Below are 26,014 nucleotides of genomic sequence, written 5' to 3'. Positions count from 1 at the left end.
ACCCCTCCCTCTCTCCTTTATGCATCTTTCCTGAAGCTGGTGTGTGGCCACCAGCAGACATGCCTCTGATCAGTGATTCCACTAACTGGTCCAACCTCTCCTTGGTGAGCTAGGCTGAAGGCAGCCCAGGATCAGGGGAAAGACCGTCTCTGCTGGGAAGAGTCGCTTTGATCACATCCACTCCTTGAATTCTAACCCCAGGTCCTGTGTGTTTGGGAATGTTTAGGAAAACAATCTAAACATGTCAGGATGTCCCGATAAGCACATGTCAGTGTTGACATTAGAGCCTAGAATTATGTAAACACACATCCTAGGACTGTACAAGGGCCGAGGGGTCTGGACCTCACACTGAAGAGCTGTGTCTCTGACACTCCATCACCCCTTGTTTTCAGCAATGAGGAAACTGAGAGCTGGGGGAGGAGATGGCCCTCCCCAGACGCTCTTACACAGACAGCGAGAATGCTGGGATAAGAGAAAGGAAGGAAGGAAGGGGAGGAAAACAAATACTGTGTCCTTTCCCTCAGATGTGGAATATAGAAAACTAACAAGCAAACAAAATAAATGAACAAAACAAACCAAACAAAATACAAACACGTAGATACAGAGTAGTGGTTACAAGAGGGGGAGGGTGGGGAGAGGGCAAATGGGATTCATTTCAGTTTCGTTCACTGACTCAAGTGTATGTGACAGGTGGAAACTGAATCTTTCCGGGTGAGCGCGGTTGGGTACACAGAAATAGAACTACGATGTTGTACACATCAAACTTACATGATGTTATAAACCTGTTTTAGCTCAATTTAAAAAATAAATTTTAAAAAGAGAGAGTAAGGACAAAAGAAAAAGAAGAAAGAAGGGAAGAATTATTTCCATCTGGACACACATCTCCGGGGAGCTGCCGGCCTTCCCTGACCATCCTGTATAGGAGGGCCCTGCCCCGCGCCTCTCACCCTGCTCGGTTGCATAGCACGTCCTGGATGAACTGCACAACTATTTGCTTATTTTCCATTTCCGCCCACTTAGAGCGGAGGCCAGCGAAAGCAGGGAGCTTGATCAGGTCAGTGTGTTCAGGGCTGTTTCCCAGGACTGGCGGGCACTCGGCCCTGGACCAACAGTGGGTCTGTCAGTAGGAGAGGGTACAGAAAGCACCCCTACGATGAACGCTTGAGTCATTGAATGAAACCGAAGCCGGGGCTCCTGACAAAACCAGATGACAAGTTGGTGGAGAAAGTCAAGGGCAGGGAGCACTGAGACCGTGATCATTGTGGGGCAAAGGCTCGCCCTCACTGAGCACTCACGAAGTGCCAGGAGCCATCTTAGGCACGGCACGTGTTAACCCTTCAAGTGCTCACCGCAGCCCTGCCTGGAGGGGCTCCACTGTGTCTGTTTTTGGTGGGGAGACGAAGGCCCAGAGAGGTACAGATGCTTGTTTAAGGTCACACAGCTGGAACCAGGCAGAGCTGGGATTCACCCCTAGATAGTCTGGCCCCAGCACCCATGGCCCAGAGCCATCTTCTGCTGCCTCCCAGAGAGAAAATTCTAGACCAAGGGTTTGAGAGATAACTTGGGGCTTTCAGAATCTGGGTAATTTTCCTCCCTCCCTCCCTCCCTCCCTTCCTTCCTTCCTTCCTTCCTTCCTTCCTTCCTTCCTTCCTTCCTTCCTTCCTTCCTTCCATTTCTTTTTTAAGCAATTTGAGGAAAGTCAAGGCCGGACCAGCAGCAAAACGGCCTTCTACCAGGCGCTGCAGAATTCTCTGGGCGGCGAGGCGGCGGCCTCGGGCGTGCAGGCTGCGGCGACGTGGTACTACGGCCTGGAGCACTCCGCAGACGACTACGCCTCCTTCTCCCGCGCCCTGGAGGCGGCTGCGCGGTAAGCCGCCTCCCTCCGCAACGCCACCACGGAGATGCTCAGGGGGTGCCCGCATCACCCGGGAGAACCCAGGGCCTGGTACTGGCACTTCCCTCTGCGTCGTTCATTCAGCCCACAGCGCAGCCTGAGTGCTCCCCAGTGGGAGACACGAGGGGTGACCCAACCCTCCCTACCCTTGGCGGGCCTCATACATCAGAGGGCGCCTGCTGTATTCGCCTGCTGTAAAAGTCCTGCGCCGAGAAGCTGCTCTCAGCAGGTGTTGATGGACAGCCCGTGGGGTACTCAGATCAGCAGAGAGGATCCCAGGTCCTCCATGCCAGGGGCCTTGGCCCCAGCTGTCGTGGAGAACCTCCTGGGAGCCCTCAGAGGGCAGCTAGAGCCCTGGCCCCATTAGCATCAGTATTTTTCGAAGCTCCCTGGGGTGACTCTGCTGTGCGGCCAGAGTTCATCCTGCACAGGCAGCGAAGGCCTAGACGGGAAGGTTCATGCCTGAGGCCACACCCCAAACAGGAGAAGACCTGGGCTCCTGCCGCCAAGGAGCCCCTTCCTGGGGGTGCTGTTTCTGGGCTCACTGCTTATGTGTCTTGTTACTCAAGTTCATTGCTCTCTCAGAAGTCTGCCCCTGCCCCCCACCCCAAGAGCAGGTCACGGGTGGCCCCCACCCACTGCAGGCTCTGTAGGTCTGTCCCCAGAACGACCCTCTTTCTCAGCACCATCCCCAACCAACTTCCTTTGTCAGGACTGGCCTGTCTCCAGCCATGGTGGGCTCACTGGGGCCAAAAACCTGGCTTTCTATGAGCATACAGCAGGTGCTCAAGAAATGGGTTTTGAATGGAATCAAGAAATAGCCCAGGACTCCAGTTCTCTCTGCCTGCAGAGCCCCCTGGGGGTGAGGCCACTGTGGGGACTCCAGCTCCTGTCACCTCGGAGCCCCTCATGGGCCACTTGACGTGTTCTGTTTCCCTGGCGGGGCCCTTGTCTGAGCAGGGAGGACATGGCCAGTGGTTTCTGCATCCTATAATTTCTCTCCTGTCTTTCAGGGTCCACGCTGGCCCTTGCTCTTCGTCCTTGGGGACAGAGCCAGTGTCAAGGCTCAGAGGCCTCTGCTGAACTTGACCCTGTTGGGAAGGGATGGACTGAAGGCTGTTGAGACCCACTGCCCTGCTTGGTCTCTCCACCCAGGAGTCTGTGGTTTCCAATCATGGTGCCACTAGCTCAGAATAAAACTTTGTACTGCCCTCTGGGACCTTGGGACGAGGAAAGCTCTAATTTTCCCTCTAGGGAAAAGCTCAGTTTCAAACCAAATAGCCAACAGCCATTCCTGGAGGCCCAGCCCCAGGAACTCACAGATGTCCAAGTCCTAGACCCTAAGAGTCTCATAACCATGTCGAGACTGGCTCAGATCCATGTTCTAGAAAGAGCTCAGGGCTAGAGTTCAGAAACCTACCTTCGTTCTTGCCCCAACTTTGCCTTTAACTGTCTTTGAGGTCAATCTGTGAATAGGGACAAGAGCGGAGGTGTGAGGGAGGGCAGGTAACCAAGGAAGGCTTCTTTGAGGAGGCAGACTCCAGTCCTCCCTTAGCTCTGGCCCTCGTTACCTCCTCGCTAGACTGAGGCAACAACCTCCATGGGCCTCCCTGCCTCCAATCCCTCTGGCTGTGCCTGTCCCCAGCATTGCCTGGATATGACTTCCCGTAGGTCTGCTCCCACCACTGCCCTGCCCACCGCTCCTTGGGGGACTGTGAGAGAGGAGGGCTGCTTTCCTCTGCCCTGCCAGACCCTCCTGCTGGCCCCACCCTCTCTGAAAGCCTTTCCTGTAAGCACTCGAGCTGCCCTACAGATGGGCTAAAAGTGCTGGCCTCAGTCGCCAGAGGAGAGCGTGGGCAGCCTTCCTCCATGATATCCTCAGAGTCTCTGCAGGGTCGGGCCCTTGGCCCAAGTTCTCAGCTGAGGAGACGGAGACTCAGGGAGACGCCGGGATGCTGAGTGGGGTTCAAAGCCGGGTGGGTCCGAGGCCAGCCAACATCTGCCCGGTTCTGGTCAGGCCCACCGGCCTCCTGGGCACTCAGCTTGTGGAGGGCCGTACGCAGGACCCTGCCACTGAGAGTGGGCTCCTCTGAGATTCATTCACATCCCTCTCAAAGGGGGAGTGAACGGGAAACTGTGAGACTCTAAAGCAGGGCTCTTGCCCCCTCACTATGGACATCTTGGACTGCGTCATTCTTTGCCCTGGGGTCTGTCCTGTGCATCGTAAGGCTGTGTGTAGCTAGACCCTCTTCTCTGTCCTTTTTTCCACAGGGACTACTTTATCATCTGCCCCGTGATCGACATGGCCAGCCACTGGGCTAGGAGGGCCTGGGGAAACGTCTTCATGTACCACGCTCCTGAAAGCTATGGCCACAGCAGGTAAGCTGGCTTTGTGGCCACAGTGGGGGTTGGCACATGAAGGGAATCTGGCAGAGGATCCCTGTCACTTCTGTGACCCACAGAAAAGCAGAGAAAAGAGCGTAGGATTGCCATACAAATCCTGATTCAGTGATATGAGATGCGTCTCTTAACTTAGTTTTAAGGCTCAGTTTTCTCATCTGAAAAATGGGCAGAACATTCATCACCAATTTATCTTGCAGTATTGTAAGAAGGGCAGGTGAAATATAAGATATAGAAAGCAGTTTGGAATTGCAGCATTGGCTGTTCATTGATTGACCTGGCTTGGGGGAGGAGCCGTCTTCATTAACCTGACATGTTTATGTCTCTAAAAGCAGAGCACTTGGCTTAACTTAAAAAAAAGATTTTCTAAAGTACAAAAAGTTTTTTTTTTTTTTTGCAACCAAAGAAAGGTTTTGTTTACTCCTAATTTAAATTCTTACTTCCATAAAAGTTTCAAAGTACCTTATGAGAAAAGTCTCAAATGTAATAAAATTCAAAGTGGAAAAGAGAAATATGAGGTACAAGCAAACCAAAACCGATGATGAAGGAAGGGGCAACTGACGGGCACAGAGTGTAGCCACGAGCTTCCGCGAGTCAGGGAAGAGATTAAGAAGTCAACAAGGAAAGGGCAGAGCTTCAGTTTTCATGGCTCCGTCAGCTAAACAAAGAACAGAGAGGAGTGGGGGCAGGGGACACATTTGGTCTCGGCCAGTGGGAGACAATGTGACCAGGGTCGCTGGGGCACATGGCATCCAGGGCACTGGAGGCAGGACTTGTGGGACCATCTGTTCTACTTCTTCACGACCTTACAGTCCTGAGCCATTCATCCGGGCTGGAAAACCACAGATCCCTTCCCGGAGGGGCCAGAACCTTCCCACGTTACCTGATGTGATTCCCACAAATGACATCAGATCAGCCACTTCACATTGGAGCCCCTTTGGGAAGACCTAGTACTCCACTCAGAGCCTGGAGGAGTGTTGTCTGGATGCTCCAATAGCACCCACAGATAATAGAATGTCAGGGGGTCAGGTCTCTTAAAGATGCTGGAATATGGTTGCTCCATTTCATACAAGAGTGGGAGCCAGGCCTGCCATGTGAAGCAAGGAGAGCCATTACCCACATCCCTGGTCTGTTTTATGGGCAGCAGGGAGATGGGGTGTGAGAAAGCCAACTTGAGAGCTGAAGGTGGAGCTTGCCACTGCTTGCCGGCTGTGCAACCTTGGGCAGGTTCCTTTGCCTCTCTGATCATCATTTTCCTCATCTGCCAAATAAGGCTAATTGTTTCCTCTCACTGGGTTGGTATTGGTAATAGCTGAGACATAAATGATTCCATTTAACCAGTGTTGCTTTGCAACAACATCAAAGAAAGTCTTACAAACATGCGCAATTTCTCATTGTAATTGGCAACATCCAGTAGGCTGAATAATGGCCACCTAAAGATCCCAGGTCCTAACCACTAGAAGCTGGAAATGTCATCTTCTAAGGAAAGGGGGGCTTGCAGATGTGATTAAGTTAAGGATCTTGACGTGGGAAAACTATCCTGAATTAGCCCAGTAAGTCCTAAATGCATCCACAAGTGTCCTTATAAGAAAGAGGTGGAGGGAGATTTGCCATATGTAGAGGAAGAGCAGGCAGTGTGCCCGGGGAGGCAGAGATTTGAGTGGTGTACTCGCAGGCCAAGAAATACCAGTGTCCCCCAGAGCTGGGGGAGTGAGGAGGGGCTGCTCCCCTGGAGCCTCCGGAGGGAGGGTGGCCCTGCCAACACCTGGAGTTTGGCTCAGTGAAACCGGTTTTGAACTGGTCTCCAGAACCAGGACACAGTAAATTTCTATTGTTTTAAGCCACCAAAGTTTGTGGTAATTTGTTACAGCACCCACAAGAAACTAATACGGTTCCAAGACATTCTAGTTTCCCTGAGCAAGCACTCATTTTTTTAACCTGGTTTTCCCTGTTAGGTATTCAATTTCTAGCACCACAAAACATCCACAACCTTTGTGAGGTCAGTGGTATTGAAATGACTATCTCTATTTTACAGATAAAGAGTCTGAGGGTCAAGGAGTTCCACATAGTCTCCCCAGGGACAGGTAGTGGCCAGTTAGAGAGCAGTGACCTACTCAGAGCTTCTCGGAGTCCCAGAATTCTCTTCCCACCAAAGCCTGTGGTCTCTCTGCTTAGAACTATTTATAATTTCAACCTGCTTGACTTCCTAGATTCAAGCAACTGCCTCCAGGTTGTGGGAAGGAAAGTGAATGCCAGAGTAGGGCTCTGGTAAGAAGGTATTCGGGCGAGAAGGGAGGGTGAAGAGAGCTGATGGTCTGGGCAGAGATGAAAGGAGGTCTGGTCACCCCGCGGCTGCCCACAGCCAGCGAGGCCCAGTGTGGGAAGCCGTCTGGAGAGTGAGTCTTGGCAGCAGCTCCCGAATACCAGGGCTCTCAGGAATTCATGCCCGGGGCACGTGCTCTTCGATCTAGTTGTCCCGCCTCCCTCCCTTTGCAGACAGAGCTTAGAGCAGAAGGTGTGATGCTCCTGCCCCAAGTTCATCAAAAGCACAAAACGCGCGAACACTCTGGGGCTCCAAAATTGTACTGCAGTGGCAAACAAGTGAGAAGTGCTGCTCTTGTGCGAGGACAAAGACAATCAAAGTAAAACATAGCAAAAGGGTCCATGTGATGCCACCCAGAGTCAGTATCCGTTTCCTAGGACTGCCGAGATGAGGTACCGCAAGCGGGGCGGCTGAGAGCAACAGAAGTGTGTCGTCTCAGTCCTGGAGGCGGGGAGTCTGACGTCAGGGGGTCAGCAGGGCCCTGCTCCCTCTGGAGGCTCGAGGGGAGGATCTGTTCCAGGCCTCTCTCCTGGCTTCTGGCGGCCCCAGGCATTTCTTGGCTTGTAGATGAAGATCTTTCCACTGTGTGGGTCCAAATTTCTCCCTTTTTCCTTGAATGGAAGTATAGACGGGAGCAAGATCGAGGGTCCCAGCCTCCTGGCCCCTTTCTCTCTCTCCTAACCGAGCTTCAGGTAAAATTTCAAGGTCATGCAGTTTAGAGAACTACAGAGAGCCACTGAACTCAGTCACCTTTAGGGCATCTTCTGACTCTCACATTCCATCAGTTTTGGAGGAAGGAGACACTCAGAGCCACTAAAACATTTTACAGGCAGAGATGTGGCCAACTGAACAGAGGCAGACAGTGTCCTGGTTAGAGCAGGGACTCTCAGCCAACTGCCTTCTTAGAAGACTGTCTTGACTCATTAGCTCAGGGACCTAAGGCAAGTCACTTAACCTCCCTGGTGACAGTTTCTTAATCTGAAAAATGAGAGTAACAATAACAGTACCTCCTTCAGAGACTTACGGTGATAATTAATTTGTACCTAGGATGAGGCCTAGCAAACAGGAGGTGCTAAGAATGTCTTGTTATTCTCGTCCACCGGAATGCATTCTTGACAACTTTCCGGGCATACATCACCTCTCCCCACCACGACCGTAATATGGTGCCATCTATGTAGTAGATACTTGAATCAATGAATGAATCACAGAAACTAACCCATTTAATTGTTGGCAGGTTTATCTTTTCTGCCTGAAAAGACATCTCTTTCACTCTGTCCTGGAGCTGTCACACCTCTCATTTATTTCTGGCTCCAATCTACAGACTTAAAATATATGTGCGTGCCTTATGTTTTCAGCCATCTGTCTCATGCCTCCATTGCTGTGAGCATATATTAGCTTTCCTGCCATAGCTGGTGAACAAAACACAATAAATTGCCACTTTCTTACAGACTCTTGTTAATCGCTCACAGCAGAGCATGGTTCTCTAACTGCTCACCTGGATTGTAGAAGAGACTTGTATCTCTGAAACTGAGGGCCAGCCTCTGTGAGGAAAGAATAGGCATAACAAATGAGGGAGGAGACAAAGACACTAAAATCCACAGTGTGAGAGGAAGGTGCAATTTTAAGGTCCAGATTCAAAGAATTACGGGATATGCAATATGATTTCATCCAACTCATTTTACAGATAAAGAAGCGAAATCCCAGAGCAGTCCCAGAGTCAGTAAATGGCAGTCTGGACCCAAACCCTGTCTCCTGCCCTGTCTCCAGTTTTCTTTCAATTGTATCCACTTCAACCCAAAGCCTCTTGAGTGCCTGCAATGGCTAAGCCCACTTGCTAGCTGTGTAACTTTGGACAGGTTGCTTAACCACTCTGAGCCTCCATGCATCTGCACCTATACATGGTGAGAGTAATAGTGCGTGTCCCGTAAGGCTGCTGGAAGGGTTCAGGAAGATAGTGCCTGCATCAAAAGTGTGTGTGTGTGTGTGTGTGTGTGTGTGTGTGTGTGTTTGCACACATGCACACAATACCTGGCAGCTTTGATCACCAAGGCTATCGATATAAGGGCAAAACTTATCAACTTTCTTTTGCTCAGTTCTGCTCACTGGGGAGATTTGGGGCCAGTTCCCTCCGCGGTTCCCATCTATAGCCTGCTGTTTCCGGGAGAGGGCTTTTCCGGGATGACTGTAATCCAGGGTTTCTCACCTTGGGCACTGCTGACATTTCAGGCGGGATGATTCTTTTTTTGGGGGGGATGGGGGCCTGTCCCCTGCCTTTTGTGCTGTTTAGCAGCACCACTGGCCTCCACCCACTCAGTGCCAGAAGCACCTTCCCCGTTGTAACAACTGAAAATGTTCTCAGGCATGGCCACTGTCCCTTGTGGGCTAAAATGGCCCTGTGTTGAGAGGCACAGCTGGCACCCCCTAAAACAGGGGTTGCCACTGTCAGCACCTGAAGGGAAGTAGTGACCCTTTCCCAGACCTTATCCTGGAATCAGTGCTTCATCCCCCGACTCCCACCCCAGACGCTGCCCTGGCCCCGCAGAGCCCCATGGGCAGACTTCAGTGCACCCTGGAAGCAGAGCATTTGGCGCTTCTGTTACAAAGATGACCTGAGAGACTGGTGGGCTCTTTCGTGTGGACACACCAGGCAGGGCCCTGGCCTGCTGTCCCCTCCCGGCCTGAGATCATGGACATTCTCTCTCTTGCCCAGCTTTCTCTATAGGCGCTGCTTCCCGTGCTCTGCTGGGACTCCTCCTCCTTTCCAGGCCTTCCTTCCAACATCACCATCTTGTTGACCACAGTTGATGTCTTTCTCTCCAGCCAGCCCCTCCCAAAGGACACACTCATCCAAGTGTCTTTCCAGGAAGGGCCCCCATTGTATTCTCTGCAACTCATGAACAAAGGATGCCCAGACCCTGGAGCCCAGGTTTGGGGGATCCTTCCGCACCTGCCTCCATGAGCCAGGCCCCAGCAAGTGCACAAGGGAGCTCTGATGTGTTCTCTGATGTTGCCTGTCCTTAGGGGCCTCCACCTGTCACTGTCTCTTACTGTGTGTCTCTGGCAGGTGACGACCTCACTAAGCTTCAATTCCTTATCGGTAGATGGAGCTAGTAATAGTACTTACACTTACAGGAGTGTGTGGGATCAGATAAGACAAAGCCTGCAAATGGCCTAGCTCACTGCCTGGCATAACGGTGGCACTCAGTAGGTCTACTCATTCAGCTTGGAGTTGGGAGAGCCCACGTTGGCAACAAACAAGTCCCAGGAAGAAAGCAACCACGAGCAAAGTGGTTTCTGGGTACCGTTCCCCTTCAGAGGGGAAGTGGGGGCCCATCATTTTAAGATGCCTGGGGGGTGGTACCAGTTCATCATTCCCATGGAAATTTATCGCAAGTCTGTGTGTAAGCTGTTATGCCAGAATTGTGTACTGTGTTCAGGTCCTTATTCCAAAGTCCTTGGTCCCCATAGTCCTGAGATGTCATTCCCACATCTCAATGGTGCAGAAGACGTTTCAGAGAGATGAGGCTCGACTCTGAATGGGTAGCAGGGTAGGGCTCTCAGGATTAAACACCTGTCCAGGCTCCATATGAGATGTTGGACCACTCTTTAATTTAGGGAGAAGCAGTTCAGTATAGTGAAAGAACACATTCTTGGAGGTTAAACCAACTAGGGTGTTAATCCCATCTTTTCCATTTATCACCTATCTGCATTTGAACAAGTTCCTGCATCTTAATTTTCATTATAATTACAGAGCTAAATTAAATCTAGTACATATCATGTGGCTGCCCCACTTTTACATAAAATGGGTGTAGTCACACCTACTCCATAGTGTGAAGATTCAAGTCGATGCCCATTAAACACCTGGCGTGTTGTAGATGGTCAATGTTGGGGTTATGTTCCTTTTAGGAAAAATAAGGTTCTGAGAAGAAAAAAAAAATCAGAGTGAATAAAGAGGTAGTAATGGCCCTCCTTTACAAGTTGTCCCAACCCTGGAAAAACAAAGCCATCAAGTCCAGACTCAAGACGTTTTGTACACCACTGCCTTTGCACTCTAGATGTTTCTGTGCATTCCAGGGGCCTTTCACATTCCAGATTCAAAATATTATCTTTCTGGTTGATGGTCTTGGTGAATTAGTTGGAATTAGCAAACCAAAGAAAATATTAAGTGACTGAATTCTTGAACTGGGTCCACTGGCCTGGCTACATCCTGTGTGATTAGCGAGATTATTTCCCGGTAAAGATGGGAGTAAATCATTTTCCAGGACTGGCGCCAACCGCATGATGTATAAGGACCTGTGCTGTACGTCCTCTTTGATTCGACAAATACTTTCTGTCTTCTAGGCCCCAAATTCTCTTCTAGATCTTAGAGATGGAGCAGCTGGTAAGACAGAGAAGGCCCTCTTGGGATTAACACTGTAGTCAGGAGGTGGGGCTGATGAGTGTCTGGGGATAAAGTGCAAAGAACAGACAATGCACACATTAAATAATCAGAATATGTTCAGATAACTATACTAGGAAGGAGAAAGGGAAAGGACTTGACATATTTGAGGATAAAGAAGGGCAGAGAGCTGGAGTCTACTGAAGAGAAGGAGGGTAGTTGAAGATATGGGGAAAAAAGACAGGGTCTTGCAGTTCACATAGGAGTTTGTAAGCTGTGGCAGGCAGAGATAGTATTTTATCTGAGTGTGATGGAAAGGCATTGGAAATTTTTAAGACCGGTTGCATAGAATGCACATTGGTCTTTTCTTTTACATTCAAAACGCAACTCACTAGAAACCAGGGTTTGTTTGTTTTTTCTAATAGAATGTAGAATAGAAACTCTGTTGCCCAATGTGATGATCATTTAGTTACTCAGAAAAGTCAACTCAACTGGGAACTTGTGAAAAATGAATAAGATATGTATATGCCTTAAACATTTAATTTTAACTCTAAGCATATGAACATGCATCTGCTTGCTACTCAGTGCAGGGTCAAAAGTTTGAGTAGGTTTGGAGTTTGGAGTTCTTCCTTTGAAATTTGTGCAAAGCCATAACCATAATGCCTGCTCTATGATGTCCAGTTTTGGTTTCTTAAAAGCGGGGCGTCCACATGATGTGTACTAGGTTTAATTTAGCTCTGTAATTTTAACAAGAACCCTAACTGGCACCAACAAGTGAGAGACAACACAGTTGGTTCTTGGTAAACACATGACTTCCTGGTGAGAATAGCAGTGTTGGGCCAGGAAAATTCAGCCTTTTCTGAGCAACAGTTGTTACGCCTGATGAAAGGAGCACACTGTCCAGGTTAATCCAGCAAGTCCGTTGAAAGCTTCACCTGTATCGTCAAACCGTGTATCATCGAGCGCTGGTGGGCGTTAGGGAGTTCCGGATATATTGCAAGTATTTCATTTGGGGCCAGAGTGGGACTGTACTGTGCGGTGAATCCTTTTGTAAAACACAAGCCGATGCATATAATTACTTCTCGATTAATTTATAGGCAGGATCTGAACTTTGGCTTGTTAGATTTGCCGGAAGAGAAGCACCCTGGTAGGATTCTATTCGTAAGTTATTTAACAACCCCTCAAAAAAAAAAAAAAAAAAAGCCTGGGAAGCAGGAGGGCTTTTATTCCTCCAAGTTGCCTCATTTCCTTTGGAGGAAGTGATCTAGAGATGCTGCCTAAAGATAAGAAGGGGGTTATGGTTTATGGGGATGAGGTTAACAAACTTCCTCCTGCAGACAGAGCAGCAGGGGTAGAAATCTCGGGAACAGCAGGCTCTCAAATCAGCCCGACCAGATGGGCTGGAGCGACGGGCCTCTCTCCAGCCAAGCCTCTTCAGGCCGTTGTCAGTGAAAGGACAACCTCCGAAAGGCAAACATGCCTCTCGTTTATGTCAAGAAGGATGCTACCCACTCCCTCTCCTCACTGGGAGGGGAGCCCAGCTCACCCCCCTCCCCAGCTCAGGTCGTTGTGTCAGCAGGGCCAAGGATCAGGGGGACTCCTGTGGGGACACCACCTCAGTCCTGCTCCCTCATGAGCCCCGTGTCCATGCCAATGGCCCCCCTCGAACCGGAAGCAGGGCTCAAGGCAGGAGCTTGTATGTGAATAGTCTGAAAAGTGGATTTGGCTTCTGACTTGCTGGAATGCAGGCTTAGCCTCCCTGCAAATCCACAACAGCAGACTGAAAATGAGTAAGGTGGCTGAAAGGGAGTATCAGGGGACATGTGTGTATAAAGAACCAACCTTTGTCTCTCCTGGATAATTACAGCGACCCTGCGATTTCTCAGTTCTAGTCTTTCTTCCCACCCCGCTCCAGGAATGGTTCCAAAAGACAGGCAGCTCATGACTGGCTTGCCAAGAAACCGCCGATGTCCCCGGTTCCTTAGGATGGAGCCCTCAGCTCCTCTGGCCTCAGTTTTCACGCCTTTCACAGAACCAGAAGCTACAGGACCTTAGCGAACACTGGCTTGAGTGGTCCCAAACTTCTGATTTCCCTGGACTGGGAAAAATCCCCCTTTCCCCAGGCAGCACGATGCACTTACAGGCTACAGGAGGCCCAGAGCGTGGGGACTCTGTACCTGCAGCAGCAGCTCCGCCCCCATTCTGTCCCCGCCCCTCCGTGCCCAGCCACCCCTCCCGTCCCACCCTCCGTAGGAAGCACAGAACTCACATCATGATTCACTCGCCCTGAGTCTCTGCCCAGACAGCCCTCCCCGCTTGGCCCACTCACTAAAGAACCCTACCCACCTTTCAAGGCACAAGTCAACCATAATTTCTTCTTTCTGACTTTCCACAAACCCCTCTCCTTCTCCTTGCCTGAAACAAGTGGTATTGCTTTTCTCTCTCTTCTCATGAAGCTTTGTAAATGATTCTGTCATTTGATACCTGTTTATCTATCACAGCTCACAGCACTTTATTTCTTTGTCAATGTTGGCTTATCTGCATTTCCTGTTAGACTGTGAGCTCCATGACAGGGTGGCCCACTCATTCCTCTGATGTCCCCAGCACACAGTCGGACCATGGCACACAGTAGGCATTTGGCAAACACGACTCAAGTACAGTCTTGTCCTGACATCCTGGGTTCTGTCACTGCCCTCGCTGGACTGTATTCACATCCTGGAACTGAAGCACACACTCACTTCGCCCTTGGCCTGTGTCAGTACTTCCCACCCTCTGGCTAAATGTCACTAACACCAGCAACAGTAGCTCTTGTTTGGATGGAAATTTGTACTTTTTTAGGGGGGTTTCCATCCACATCCGTCTATGAGCATCCAGTGATACCACGTGGGAGGCTGAACAGGGATGATCAGATCCATTTCACAGACAGAAAACCCAAGAGTCAGTGGTGGAAGTGGGGTTTGAGCCGAGCCTGGGCGGGGGGCTCTCCTAGACCCCGCGTCCACATGGGGCAATGGAAGATGCGACCTGGTCTGAGTTAGGACGAGTAAGTCTCAGGGAAGTTTGGTGGGAGGATTATTCTCAAAGACATCAAATGACAAATAAAAGCCAAATGAAAGCAGCAGGACCATGCGCTGATGCGACTGCCAGAGGCCTGGGGTGCATGGCCTTCAGTGAGCAAGCCAGTCCAGAGCAGAAACGCCAGTCCAGAGCAGAAACGCCAGGTTGGTCGGCATGACCCATCTGCCCCCAACCTTTAGCACTGCGGCCACTCAGCCAGCGAGTTCCTCCTTTTACCTCGTTGGTCCCTGGAGTGTCCTTCTGTGTATCCCTCTGCTGATCCTGAGTCCAGTTCCCTCCTTTTTCCTCCCGAGGGTCCAGGACTCTCAGGCCCAGGTTCACTAAGGCCCTGGTCCTCCGATCCCAAATCCCTCTTCTGAGGCTCCCACTGCCTGCCTGCCCTCCAGGTGTCTGCCTTAAACTGCTGGAAATAACTCTAGCATCCTGATAAAGATCAGCCCTGCTAAGGAAAAAACAAAGCACACACAGCAGGCTCTCAAATGAAACAGATCAGATGGGCTGCGAGGCCCGGCCTCTCCCAGAGCAGTGCACTGTAACCTTTGGGTCGCAGACAATGGTGGGCTGGAGGCGTCCTTGAGCCTCAGTTTCCTCCAGGGTAGAACTCTATGAATCACTCCAACAATATCTGCTCACAGGGCCCTTGCGAGAATGAGGGCAAAGGCCATCTGTGAACTACCAAGTGCGGGGGATGCGAGAGATTTTAATGCTCTTGTTACAGTGTCTGTCTTCCCGGTGTATTTTGTTTTGTGTTCCTTTTCCCTTTAAAACACCACTGAGACATTGGAGCTTTGATCCCCTGCAGTGGTCCTCAGCCCCACCCCCCTTGCCCCCAGAGGAAGAGTAGATGGAGAGCAAGGCTTGGGGCCTGGGAGACAGCTTTGGGGCCTGGCTCTTCTGCTTTCCATCTCTCTGAGACTTGGGTCTTCTCCTGGAAACTATGCAGATAATACAGCTACTTCCCAGCTGGTCCCGAATGTTGTCCATCACAGCCCTGCCACAGTCCTTGGCATGTCATGGGTGCTCCTGAAATGGTAGCTGTGAACAGGCCAACTTGGCGACCGCAGACTCTGGGCTCTGCTCTGAGCTTGACCACAGAGACTTCCGGCTCTGGACAAGGGACATGGCTCTTGGGGCTCCAGGACCTATAAATTCTGATGCCACTGCCACTTCCTGCTCCCGTCTCAGGAGTGAAATAAAGCTCCCACCCTCACTAAGAGGATGGGGTCCTGACAACAGTTGCAAAGAGACACCACCCTTTGGGGCTGTTAGTCTCTCCGTCCTCACCGAGTGCTCTGAGTCCTGTGCAGCTCACACGGTCTCATACCCCTTCTACACGCCTTCCAGCGAGGCGCCGATATTGATACATAGTAACCGTAATCACCTTTGCTGTTGCTGTCCTCCACGTGCAGTGGCTGCCCTGCTCCGGATGGCATGATGAGGAAACTCAGCCACAGAGAAGTCAAATGACTCATCCAGAGTTACACGAGCAACCAGTTGTGACAGGGCTGGGGCTCAGCTGGTTGACTCAGTGGCAAGTCGTTTGTTCTCGGCCCTGCTGCTAGTCACATGGACACCTGCTGATAATTCTTATGGTCATAGGAGGAGTTCCAGCTCTTGAGCCCCTCTGAATTCCCCAGGCCAGCTGAGCTAGATGCCTGGCATCAAGCCCCAGCCCTGTGCCTGTCAGTCACCATAGTTCCCAGCCTGCGTAGGGCAGAGATGACAGAGAAGGCGCTTTCTGGGCTGGAAATGTTCCGCTTTACCTCCCTGAGCTTGAAGGTCACCTTTCCCCTTCTCTGAGCATCACAATGAATCACTCTGAGCTAGAGCCACACTCTGCTCACGGAGCATCGCATCTTGCTTTATAGTAATTTAACCTCTGTCCAAACTGCCTTATGTGGGAACCATCTGGTCTGAGCCATTTCCCAGAACATCTGTCCATTGGGTATATCTGCCCATTATTCCAGCTCAGATGAGAATCACTGGTGGCTCTCTGCACCTTGGTCAGAGACACTGCTGTTACCCTAAAGAGGGATGCCTGCATCGGAAGGTAGAATGATGCGTGAGGAAGAAGTGGGCCACGCTTCTGAGTACCTACTGCATACACCATCTTATATTGAACTTCACAACAACCCTGTGCAGTAGGTATTTATAGACGTATTCCATAGATGACGAAGCAAGGAATCAGGGAGGTCAGTTTTTGAAAAGTCATCCAGCTGGAAAATGGAGAAACCAAGACCCAGGGATGGTACCCCGGGGGCCCCCTATGTTAGCACCATGCTCCCTATCAACATTCCTGGTCCGACTGAGCTGTTCAGGTTGCTTCCTGTCTCAGAGTAGGTCAGGAGACCTCTCTGGACCTCATTTCCCTCGTCTACAAAATTAGAGATCGGCTCTTGTGATAAATTGGGCCAATTACAAGGTCAGAGAGTCTCCAACAAGACCACGCTCACTTCTGACACCAAGAGCAAATTCAGGGGGCTCCCCCAACCACCCTCCAGTTTGATGATTCACCACAAAGACTAACAGAGCTCACGGAAATGGCTGTACTCATGGTTCAGGATGCAGACAGATTAGACAGAGGAGGAGTGACAGAGCACAGAACTTGCAGCACGCGGAGTGGGGGTCCAAACACGAAGCTCGTGGAGTCAGGAGGGGTTCCTCTCTGGGCATTGACGGGTGACAACGCACACAGAGTGGTGCCCACCAGGGAGGCTCACCCAAACTTGACGTTCAGAGGTTTTATCGGGGCCCCATTACATAGGCGTGATTGACTGATTGCCCTTGTGGTTAATCTCAGTCTCCAGGTTGACTGTTACCATGTGACCCAAAGCCCTCCCACCCCAAGTCACAAGCACAGCCAACCCCCCCCAAGACTGTTGAGTGTGGCCACATTTACAGAAGGTCCAGCGTGGCCAAACCTTGCTCTAAATAAAGACACTCATACCGGGTGTGACACAGATTACCTCTCAGATGCCAGAGGGCAGGGGCCAGACTTCTCCCTGGGAAAAGCCAAACTCTCTTCCATGTGGCTGAAAAGCTCCTTCCAGCTTTCCTCCAGTGCTCACTCCCAGGGCCCTGTGTGCCCCTGGCCGGTCCCCCCAGTGCCAGCTTCAGCCCAGTCCCTTCAAACCACTCATCTGGCTTCCAAATCCGTATTCGGTTCTGCCTGCTGCTCATCAGATAGCTCAGTCACGGCATGAAGATTATCGACCAGCTAAGTGCCGGGTGCCCTGGGGTTGGTTCCACGGATAAATGTCAGCCTTCAGGATCTAGAAGACAGCAGGCCATGTATGGACGAGGACTAGCACAGAGAAGGGGGTTGGAAATACAGGCTATTGAGAGCAAACAAGCGTTCAGTTACTACCGTTAGTATCATGGTTGGGATGGGGTCAAAAGAACATTCGCTTGGAAGATGGCTTACAGGTGTTGTGTTCAGAGAGTTAAGGGATTTCAACCTCCAGAGATGCTGTGGGTCTGCCCCAAGGGGGCCATTGTACGAGGGGCACAGCAGAACCTCAGCTAAGCCAACACCAAGCAGGAGTCCTAAATCCAAAGAGAGAAGAATCTCCGCTGGGGGAAGAATACTGGGTTTTGGCTCCTTGGGTTCTCCCAGCAGTTTATTTATTCCTTTGTTTTTCGCTCCTTCTTCCCATGTGTTTTCCCAGCCTGGAGTTCCTGACAGATGTTCAACATGCCTTCGGGCTCCCCTTCCACCCTGCCTACGAGGGGCAGTTCACTCTGGAGGAGAAAAGCCTGTCACTGAAAATCATGCAGTATTTTTCCAACTTCGTGCGATCGGGGTGAGTGGCCCCTGTGTCCGGAGGCTACGGTGTGCTTCCCCTCCCCGTTTCTGAAGGCCAGGGCTACAGTGTGGCGCATTGAAGGGCAGACCCTCTGGTCCCTGCCGCTGGCCTCCCTGCGCAGGCCCCCCTGCTGGGCAGGACTGCCTCTGCGCAGATGAGCCTTGGTAAAGAGCGGTCCGATCGCACACACTCCCTTGTGCAAGCACCCTTGCGGGCTCTGGGTCAGGGCTCTCGCCCCCGGCGCTGTTGACACTGGGCTGGATTGGGCTCTTTAGCTGTATCTCTGGCTTCTACCCACGAGCTACAGGGAGCATCTCGCCCCTGTTCCAGTTTTGAGAACTGAAATATATCAGACATCTCCAAGTGCCCCCCAGAAGACAAAATCACCCCAAATCAAGGACCGCTGTCTTAGACGGTCAAAGGAAGTCCTGGCACTCCAGGTGCTCACTGTCTGTCTCTGGCCTCCCCCACCCCCCTCCTGGCCCAACCAGCACCCTCACTGACCTCACTCCCAAAACAGGTTCCTGCCCTTCCTTCCTCCCTGCAGTTCACCCGTCTCCCTTTCTGCCAGTCCAGCAGTGGTCACCTAGCGCAGTGCTGGGCCCCCTGGGAAGGAAGAAGATTAAAAAAAATCATGGTTCAGCTATGAACTGCTGACAGTCTGAAACACAAAACCCGACTGTAATTAAAAGCAGGACAAAATTAAGTTTCATACAGTTTGTTGTAGGAGTTGAGCAGAAAGACATTTCATTTGGGATTTAGAAAATATATCCCTGAGCAAGGGACTTTGAAGTTGGGCCTCAAAGGAGGGGTGGGATACTGAGGCTGGCCGAGGAGGAGCTGCCCTGGGAGAGGCGCCTGTGCACAGAGGGAAACAGACCTGGTCTGGTGGATGTCGTCTCTGGTGTGTGGGCTCCGTGGGGGGACATGATGCGAGGTGGGGCTGGGCTGCGAGTGTGGGAAGGAGCCGGTGTCTGAGAGGCCGCAACATCCCCTTCAAGGGGGGGGTTGGCCTGTAGGTGGCCAGCAGGTTTGGGCGGCCATAGGCCCACCTTCCTGCGCAGGCCTTGGACAAACAAGGTGTTCCAGGCCCTGGCCGTGGTGCCCAGGTGAAAGGACACCGGGACCGAAAGGGACACGGTGACCTCCTGAGCACTGAGAAAGCCAGAAGGGCAGCTCTGGGTCCTAAGGAACACCACTGGGTCATGGACTCATGTCTTCTCTAGAAATGACGTAAGGGCGGTGAGCCAGGTGTGGGGCTTGGTCCTCAGAGAGCACGCGCAAGTGGGGAGGGACCCTGGGTTATGAAAGGAAAGATGGGGTTCCCTCCTGGGTGCTCCTTTCTTCTCGTTTCCCCAGGAATCCCAACTACCCTCACGAGTTCTCCAGGAAGGCGCCTGAGTTTGCCGTCCCCTGGCCTGACTTCGTCCCCCGAGATGGTGGAGAGACCTACAAGGAGCTCAGTGTCCTGCTCCCCAATCGGCAGAGCCTGAAAAAGGCCGACTGCTCCTTCTGGTCCAAGTACATCCGGTCTCTGAGGGCCTCGGCAGGTAGGGAGCCAGGAGCGGGCGGGGCCGGGCGGGGCCGGGCGGAGGGTGGTCCTCACACACACTGAGCTCGCTGTGCCCTGGGTCCATGTGAGTGCACTGGAGCCGCAGGTCACCGGGGTGCCATTGTCACTGCCTTTCCCATGAGGAGTTCAAGGTCTGGCCGGGAGGGGTGGGGCGGCACTCCTCCTTGTTGATGACTTCCTGTTCTGCTGTGGGATGGGAAGGGGAGAGAGAGAAAACATGGGGGGACCAGGGTGGGAGGGCTGCGGGGGCTGAGTGGGGGACACCTGCAACATTGGCGTGGGCAGGAGAGACAAGATCGTGGACCTCACGCTCGCTGCCCTGGGAGGCTGGGTGAAGCATCCTGGAGAGAGGTTTCTAGCCAGGGGAGAAGTGGGAATTTCACCTCTTCCTGTTGAAGAGAACTTCCTGTTGTAAAGGCACTAAGGACAGAAAAATGAATCATAATGAGGCTCTGGGAGTATAGAGGTCAGCACAGTGCCCTTATGAAGCTTCCAGAAGAGCCAGGGAGTGAGTGACATAAGCCAGTGAATGTTCTCTAGCTTTCCTGGTGCTGTGATGGAAGTCTGCCCCCAAACTAGTGAGACAGCAAAGGAGGGAGGGCTCACTTCTCCCCAGAGGGTCTGGGAAGGCTTCCTGGAGGAGGTGATTCTCGGGCTGAGGTTTTCACCATGACAGGATCTCTGCAGATGGGGAAGGTAGGAGTGGCGCCCTAAGCAGGGAGGTGACCTTGTTCAATATATGGTTTAGACTCTCAACTGTACTTTTATCTTCCAAGGCCACGTGGTTCTCTGTTGATGATCCCAAGTCCCATGGTGCCCTTAGCACAGCCCTAGAGCTGTGTGACCAGTCTGGTGCCCCACCCCAGAAATGTCCTTCTGGAGGGCATTTGTCGGGAACTCCCATCAGAGGCTAGGGTCTCTTGGGGCCAAAGGGAAAGGGACAAGGGAGGAGAAGTCCTGATCCAAGTTGGACCAGCCTTGCCTCTCCTGTTTCAGATGAAGCCGAGGAAGGGCCGTCAGCAGGGAATGAAGAGGAGGACCAGCCGGCTGGCTCTGGGCTGACAGAAGGCCTCCTGGGTCTCCCAGAGTTAGGCTCCAAGAGCTACAGCAAGTGACCGGCCCCTGAGATCGCCCACCCGCCCTGCCAGCCCCACCCCAGGCTGCCACCCTGGCACCTTATTCTCCAACACAGCCCCTGACTTTCAATAAAGTGTCTACAAGCAGAGAAGCATTGGTGACTCAGATTTGTTAATTCAGGGCAATCCTTGGGAGACACCAAATTAGATCTTAATACTGTTCCTGAGGTTTGAATCCCAGGCTGCTGTTTCCTTCCAACAAATGTTTACGGAGCATCCTCTGTGCTGGGTGCTGGGGAGGCCAGGACCCTGCCCTCCAGAAGGAAAGAAAGGCAGGTAAACAGACATTTACAGTGACACAGGGAAGGGGATTGATCAAGGGCAGGCCCCAGGGGACAGAGTCTCAGCTGTGTATTAGAAAGAATGCTCTTGTGAAGGCTCCAGAATGGAGGCAGGAGACCAACTTGGGCTGGGACAATATTCTGAGCGACAGACACTGAGTTCTGAATGGGGGCAGTGAGGGTAGAGATGGGGGAAGGCACGGACCCAAGAACCCTTTATGAAGTAGAATTGACAGGACCCGGTAGAGCATGAGAGGATGTAGGGGTAAGGATGCAGAATTATTACCTGGCTTTTGGTTGACCTGGGTTCCCAGATAAATAGCTGATTTCATCCTTCACCCTCCTGAGGGACACACTTAATGAAGACAAATCTTCTGTTACTTTCTGTTTAAATCTCTCTCTCTGCCCCCCATTATACGTTCACACAAGTCACCCAAAGTCAAAGCAGGCGGAGCCAGTTAACAATCTGTCGTTTGCACGGCATCTCATGAGATGTGTTTACACACATCATCTCATCTGAATTCAAAAGTCAGTGAATATTCATATGTTGGAACTATCGCCTCTATTTTCTAGATAGAAGCTGAAGGTTGGAAAGGCTGTGTTGTGCCTAAATTCACACAGGGACAAGGTAGAGGATTAGAGTTCTACTCAGGTCTTCTGATTTCTCTGCTTTTTTGCACTTTCTGGCCATCCAATAAGCCTATAGGCACATCATGTGTCCTATAAAACCTGTTGATATCACTGAAAACCCCAGGTAACCTCTAACCTCCATTATAAGCTCTTTTCACTAGGATGGTTCCATGTAAGTATGGTTCCAAGTACAGTGCCTTAACTAAAGGATATTCCCAGAGGCAAGTGGTCCCAAGATTTATCAATGGCTTGGTGACCCATCAAGGACCCAGACCCTTTGTGGCCTTCCTCTCTGCTATCTTCAGCACATGGATTATGTCTCACTTCACTAACACGATACACTGCCACAGCTCCAGACATCACATCCCCTCCTGACAGCATCCTGTGCTGGAAGCAAGCAGGGCAGGTACAAAGGGCCTTGCCTTCAAGTGCCTCTTTCTTTTCTTGGAAAAAATCTTTCCCAGAAATTCCTAGCAGATTTCCCTTTACATCTCATTGTCTAGAAGGGAATTGTGTCCCCACTGTCAGACTAAGTCACTGACAATGGGGATTGAGCTTGCCATAATCTGATGAGACCAGGCATGACTTACTCCCTAGAGAAGGAGACTGCTATCCCAACAAAGCTGAAGTACAGTTAGTGATAAATGGAGAGACAGTTATTGGGTAAATAGCTGTCTCTTCTGCCATATAATTCATTTTTGTTCCCAAGACCGTGAAAGTTGGTCCCTTCTACCCATCCTTGGGGTCATTCTTGTTTGGCCCAGAGTTGGAGTTGGCCTGAACCACCTCTTTATTCCTTCAGTCCCCAGAGTGGGCTATAAAATCAGGTGAGCACACGTGCCCTCATGGCGGAGGCCGTGGTCCTGGTGCTTCCTGGTTCCCTTAACACAGGATCAGGCTCCTGGACCTGGGGGCTCAGACAGAATGCAGGGGAGACAGCACCAGGATACAGGACGCTGCCTTCCCAGTCCTGCTTGGCTCTCTTGGGAGATCCAGAGGTGGCGGTGGTGGGGTGGTGGTGGTGCGGGGGATGAGAGATGGCAATGTGAACGCTTGGCCCAACGTTGCTGGTTTTGAAGATGGAGGAAAGGGCCCTGAGCCCAGGGATGTGAGAAGCCCCCAGAAGCTGGAAAAGGTAAAGAAATGGATTCTTCCCAAGGACCTCTAAGAAAGGAAAGCAGCTTCTGACACTTCGATGTCAGCCCTCAGCTTGCTGATCTGTAGAGCTGTAAAATGTAAATTTGTGTTGTTTTAAGCCCACACATGTGTGGTAATTTGTTACAGCAGCCATAAAAACCTGATACACTGTTGTACCTGTTCAGGGGTATATTTATCCTGCCCTTGAGGCAAACCTCAGGCATGGCTCCGTAGTTTCCCCAATAACAGGTCCAGTCCCATCCAAAATCCAAACCCCACAGTCACCATCAGCAGCCAGGGAAGTGGCTTGTTCTCGCTCTTTAACAAGCTTGCGGTGGGTGATGGACTAATGCTCGCAGAGCCGGCAGGGGCCACCCCCTTTGTAGGGCCCAGCACCGGATGCCACCTGTTACTCGTTCTCAGCCTTTGAAAACTGAGATAGAAAACATTCCATTTTAACATCCTGTCATCGTAATTCTGCCGACTTTGCAGATTCGCCCCGCTGATGGAGAGTGCTAATGCGTGTGAACAGAAGACACCAAAGTGCTGTCCACGGAGCCTGGAAAGTTAACCCAATTGGGGACAGCTCTTACGCATGAGCCAGCTTGTGAGAAAGGCAGGGACGGGAAATCAGAGGGTCCAACGACCAGGCTCTCTTGACTCTTGCCCTAGAATAGCTCTCGGAAAAGTCCGGCCACAGAGACGCATGCAGTAGTCAGGCCATTGGAGCTGGAGAAGACCAGAGCCCACGTCTTGAAGAAGGAGCTGAGAGGCGCCCGCTGGGGGCCCACCGCCAGCCCTGCTGGGGCTGCTTCTGGGACTCAGGTCCAGCTCGTGGTTTAGCACATGCACTGTGGAGATGCCCCTGCAAGACCCTGTTCGGTCCCAGATGGGCTGGACCAGCCCGAACATTGTCAGGCAGCCACGATAACGTCATAACTTTCCCTCACTCTGCTAAGGGCAGGAAAGTCACAGAACACCCAGCACCAAAGTGAGGGTCATGGAACAGTCAGGAGGTCAAGGGGGCAGTACCCCCCAGGAGACCCATAGTGACCCTGGCAATCAGTGAGACAGGAGTCGGGAAAGGAAGTGAAGAAATTCATCCTCAGCCTGGCATTAGCCTGAGTCAGCTTCCTCCCTAGCTGGAAGCAACCCAGAAAGACAGAGGGGAGTGAGGCAAGTGACTTTCTCAAAGGGAAGTTGTCAGAGGGCTGCAAGTCCCCCAGTCCCCAGCCCCTGTGCTCGGGGACTCCGAGTCCCCGCCAGAGCTGGGGAGAAGGGACAGCTCCTCCCAGACCGTGCAAGGCTGTTGGGCAATTGATCCACCGCAGGTCTGAGCACGCGAAAGTCCCGCGAGAAGCGTGGGAAAAACACATTCCTCTTCCCAAACTTTTGAGAACACAGAGGTCTCAGGTAGGGCCCATAAATCTACATCTCAATTCTGTGCCCAAGGAATTCCCTCCCTCAGCCCCTCCATCTGTCATAACCCCATTTTCCCAGCTTCTTCTTCGCAGTCTTCATCTTCCCTCGGGCCCACCCGCCTCGGCTCCCCGACCCTGGCCGCCCTGGTTACTCCTGGCAGTGTGAGTTGGTTTTCATTTGAGATTATCAACTTCATACTAGGACTGCTGATTTCCTGCTGAGAAAGATGAATGAAGATTTAGCTCACTTCCCCCACCCACCCCACCCTGCCCCCGACGCAGCCCCTCCTCACTCCCCTCCAAAAGCTCAGTAACAGTGTGATTCTTATTTCTTCTTTTGCATACTTTTGTCAATCTAAACAATATATTTTCCTATTCTATCAATTTTCCAGCAACCCCTGGCTTGGTTCTTAAATGATGAGCATGTTTGCATCCTCACACCGTCTCTTCTTTTTTGCTGTCCATGCTCTTAGATTCATTTGTCCTGCAACCTAAGCCTTGCGTGCTTTGTTCCCCAGGGTACTTGCCACAACTGAGCATCAGTTAACGTCACTTACCAGCTAAAGACTTCATATATATTGTTCATAGGACGAGGCGTGGGGTAGAATTATGGGTCCTAATTTCGCTCTCTGTGATACAAACCGTGGGCATTCAAAGAGGACTCTTTGTAGCCTCAAGATCAAACAGCATCTCTTTTACTATACTCCATCAGCTTCTTAAAATCATGCTATGTTTTGGAGCAATTTCTGTTTAGACCATAATTATATAGTGCAGCTTCTTGTTTCATCCAACGCTTATGGTCACTTTCCTTTCTCTTCCTCTCTCTCTCTTTCTCCTCTCCTTCCTCCCTCCTTTTCTCTCGGTCTTTTTCATTCAAGGAATGAATATGTTTCTGTATCACCCGTAATGGGTCTCAGCCAGGTCCGGGTATTGCCGTCTTAAGGACAGGACAATATACGGCTTTTGGATTCAGACAAGAGTCTGAGTTCTGAGTCAGCAGATCTCCCCCTGAATGACCCCAACAGAACCCACCACCACCACCAACCAAAGCATTAGCCTTACCTGGAAAATGTGGACAACTCATCACTCTCCTGGCACTGCTGTGAGGCTCCCGCGAGGCAAGATAAATCAGTGCCCTGCTTAATTAGAAATTGATGGATAATAGTTGGAAGATGTTTTCATTACCAATAGATGTTTTTGTTCCGCTCTTTCCCCACTTTGGACCAGGCCCTCTGCTTGGTGCTAAAGATACAAAGATGAATAGTCTTGATGCTTAAGAAGCTCCGAGTCCAGAGGGAGGCTCAGACCAACAAGCAGCAGGTCTCAGCTCAGGGCAATGAGTGTGATGTTGGAGACAAAACAGAGGTTTCAGGAGCCAGAGGGGGCACCTGAGTCAGACAGGAGAATGTTCTCCAAAAAGGTGGCCCCAGGCTGAGAGCAAAGGAGGAATAAAAATAAACCTGACCGGTGTACGGTGATACCTCATTGTAGTTTTGATTTGCATTTCTCTGATAATTAGTGATACTGAGCATTTTTTCACGTATCTATTGGCCATCTGTATGTCTTCATTGGAGGAATGTTTGTTTAGGTCTTCTGCCCACTGTAGGTACACATTATTACATACAACACGGGTAAACAACAAGGTCCTACCGTACGGCACAGGGAACTATATTCAATACCTTGTAATGGCCTATAATGAAAAAGAATATGAAAAGGAATATATATGCACAACTGCATCACTATGCTGTACACCAGAAACTAACACAACGTGTAAATTGACTATACTTCAATTAAAAAAAATTTTAAATAGATTTTTTAAAAAAGCCTGGCATAGAAAGCTTAGATATGTGAGGTGTAAACTGACTATACTTCAATTCAAAAAAATTTAGAAATTTTAAAATAGATAAAAAATAAAACAAAAACAAAAAATAAAACAAGCCTAGCATAGAAAGCTTAG

General features: G+C 51.0%; 1 protein-coding gene across 2 annotated transcripts in view; it reads left to right on the top strand.

Moving 5' to 3' along the window:
* Positions 1 to 20,683, top strand: part of TG (thyroglobulin) — a 203,803-nt gene extending 183,120 nt beyond the window's left edge. For both annotated transcript variants that reach the window (XM_064476826.1, XM_064476825.1), the window contains 5 exons: positions 1,686 to 1,867; positions 4,166 to 4,273; positions 17,742 to 17,876; positions 19,239 to 19,429; positions 20,449 to 20,683. In XM_064476826.1, coding sequence (XP_064332896.1) covers positions 1,686 to 1,867; positions 4,166 to 4,273; positions 17,742 to 17,876; positions 19,239 to 19,429; positions 20,449 to 20,567 — 735 coding nt within the window. In that variant the 3' untranslated portion in view covers positions 20,568 to 20,683. The remainder of the gene's footprint in view (positions 1 to 1,685; positions 1,868 to 4,165; positions 4,274 to 17,741; positions 17,877 to 19,238; positions 19,430 to 20,448) is intronic.
* The last annotated feature ends 5,331 nt before the right edge of the window (positions 20,684 to 26,014 follow it).

The sequence above is a fragment of the Camelus dromedarius genome, chromosome 20, assembly GCF_036321535.1.
Source record: "Camelus dromedarius isolate mCamDro1 chromosome 20, mCamDro1.pat, whole genome shotgun sequence".
NCBI lineage: Eukaryota > Metazoa > Chordata > Mammalia > Artiodactyla > Camelidae > Camelus > Camelus dromedarius.
This window is presented reverse-complemented; position numbering and strand designations above follow the sequence as displayed.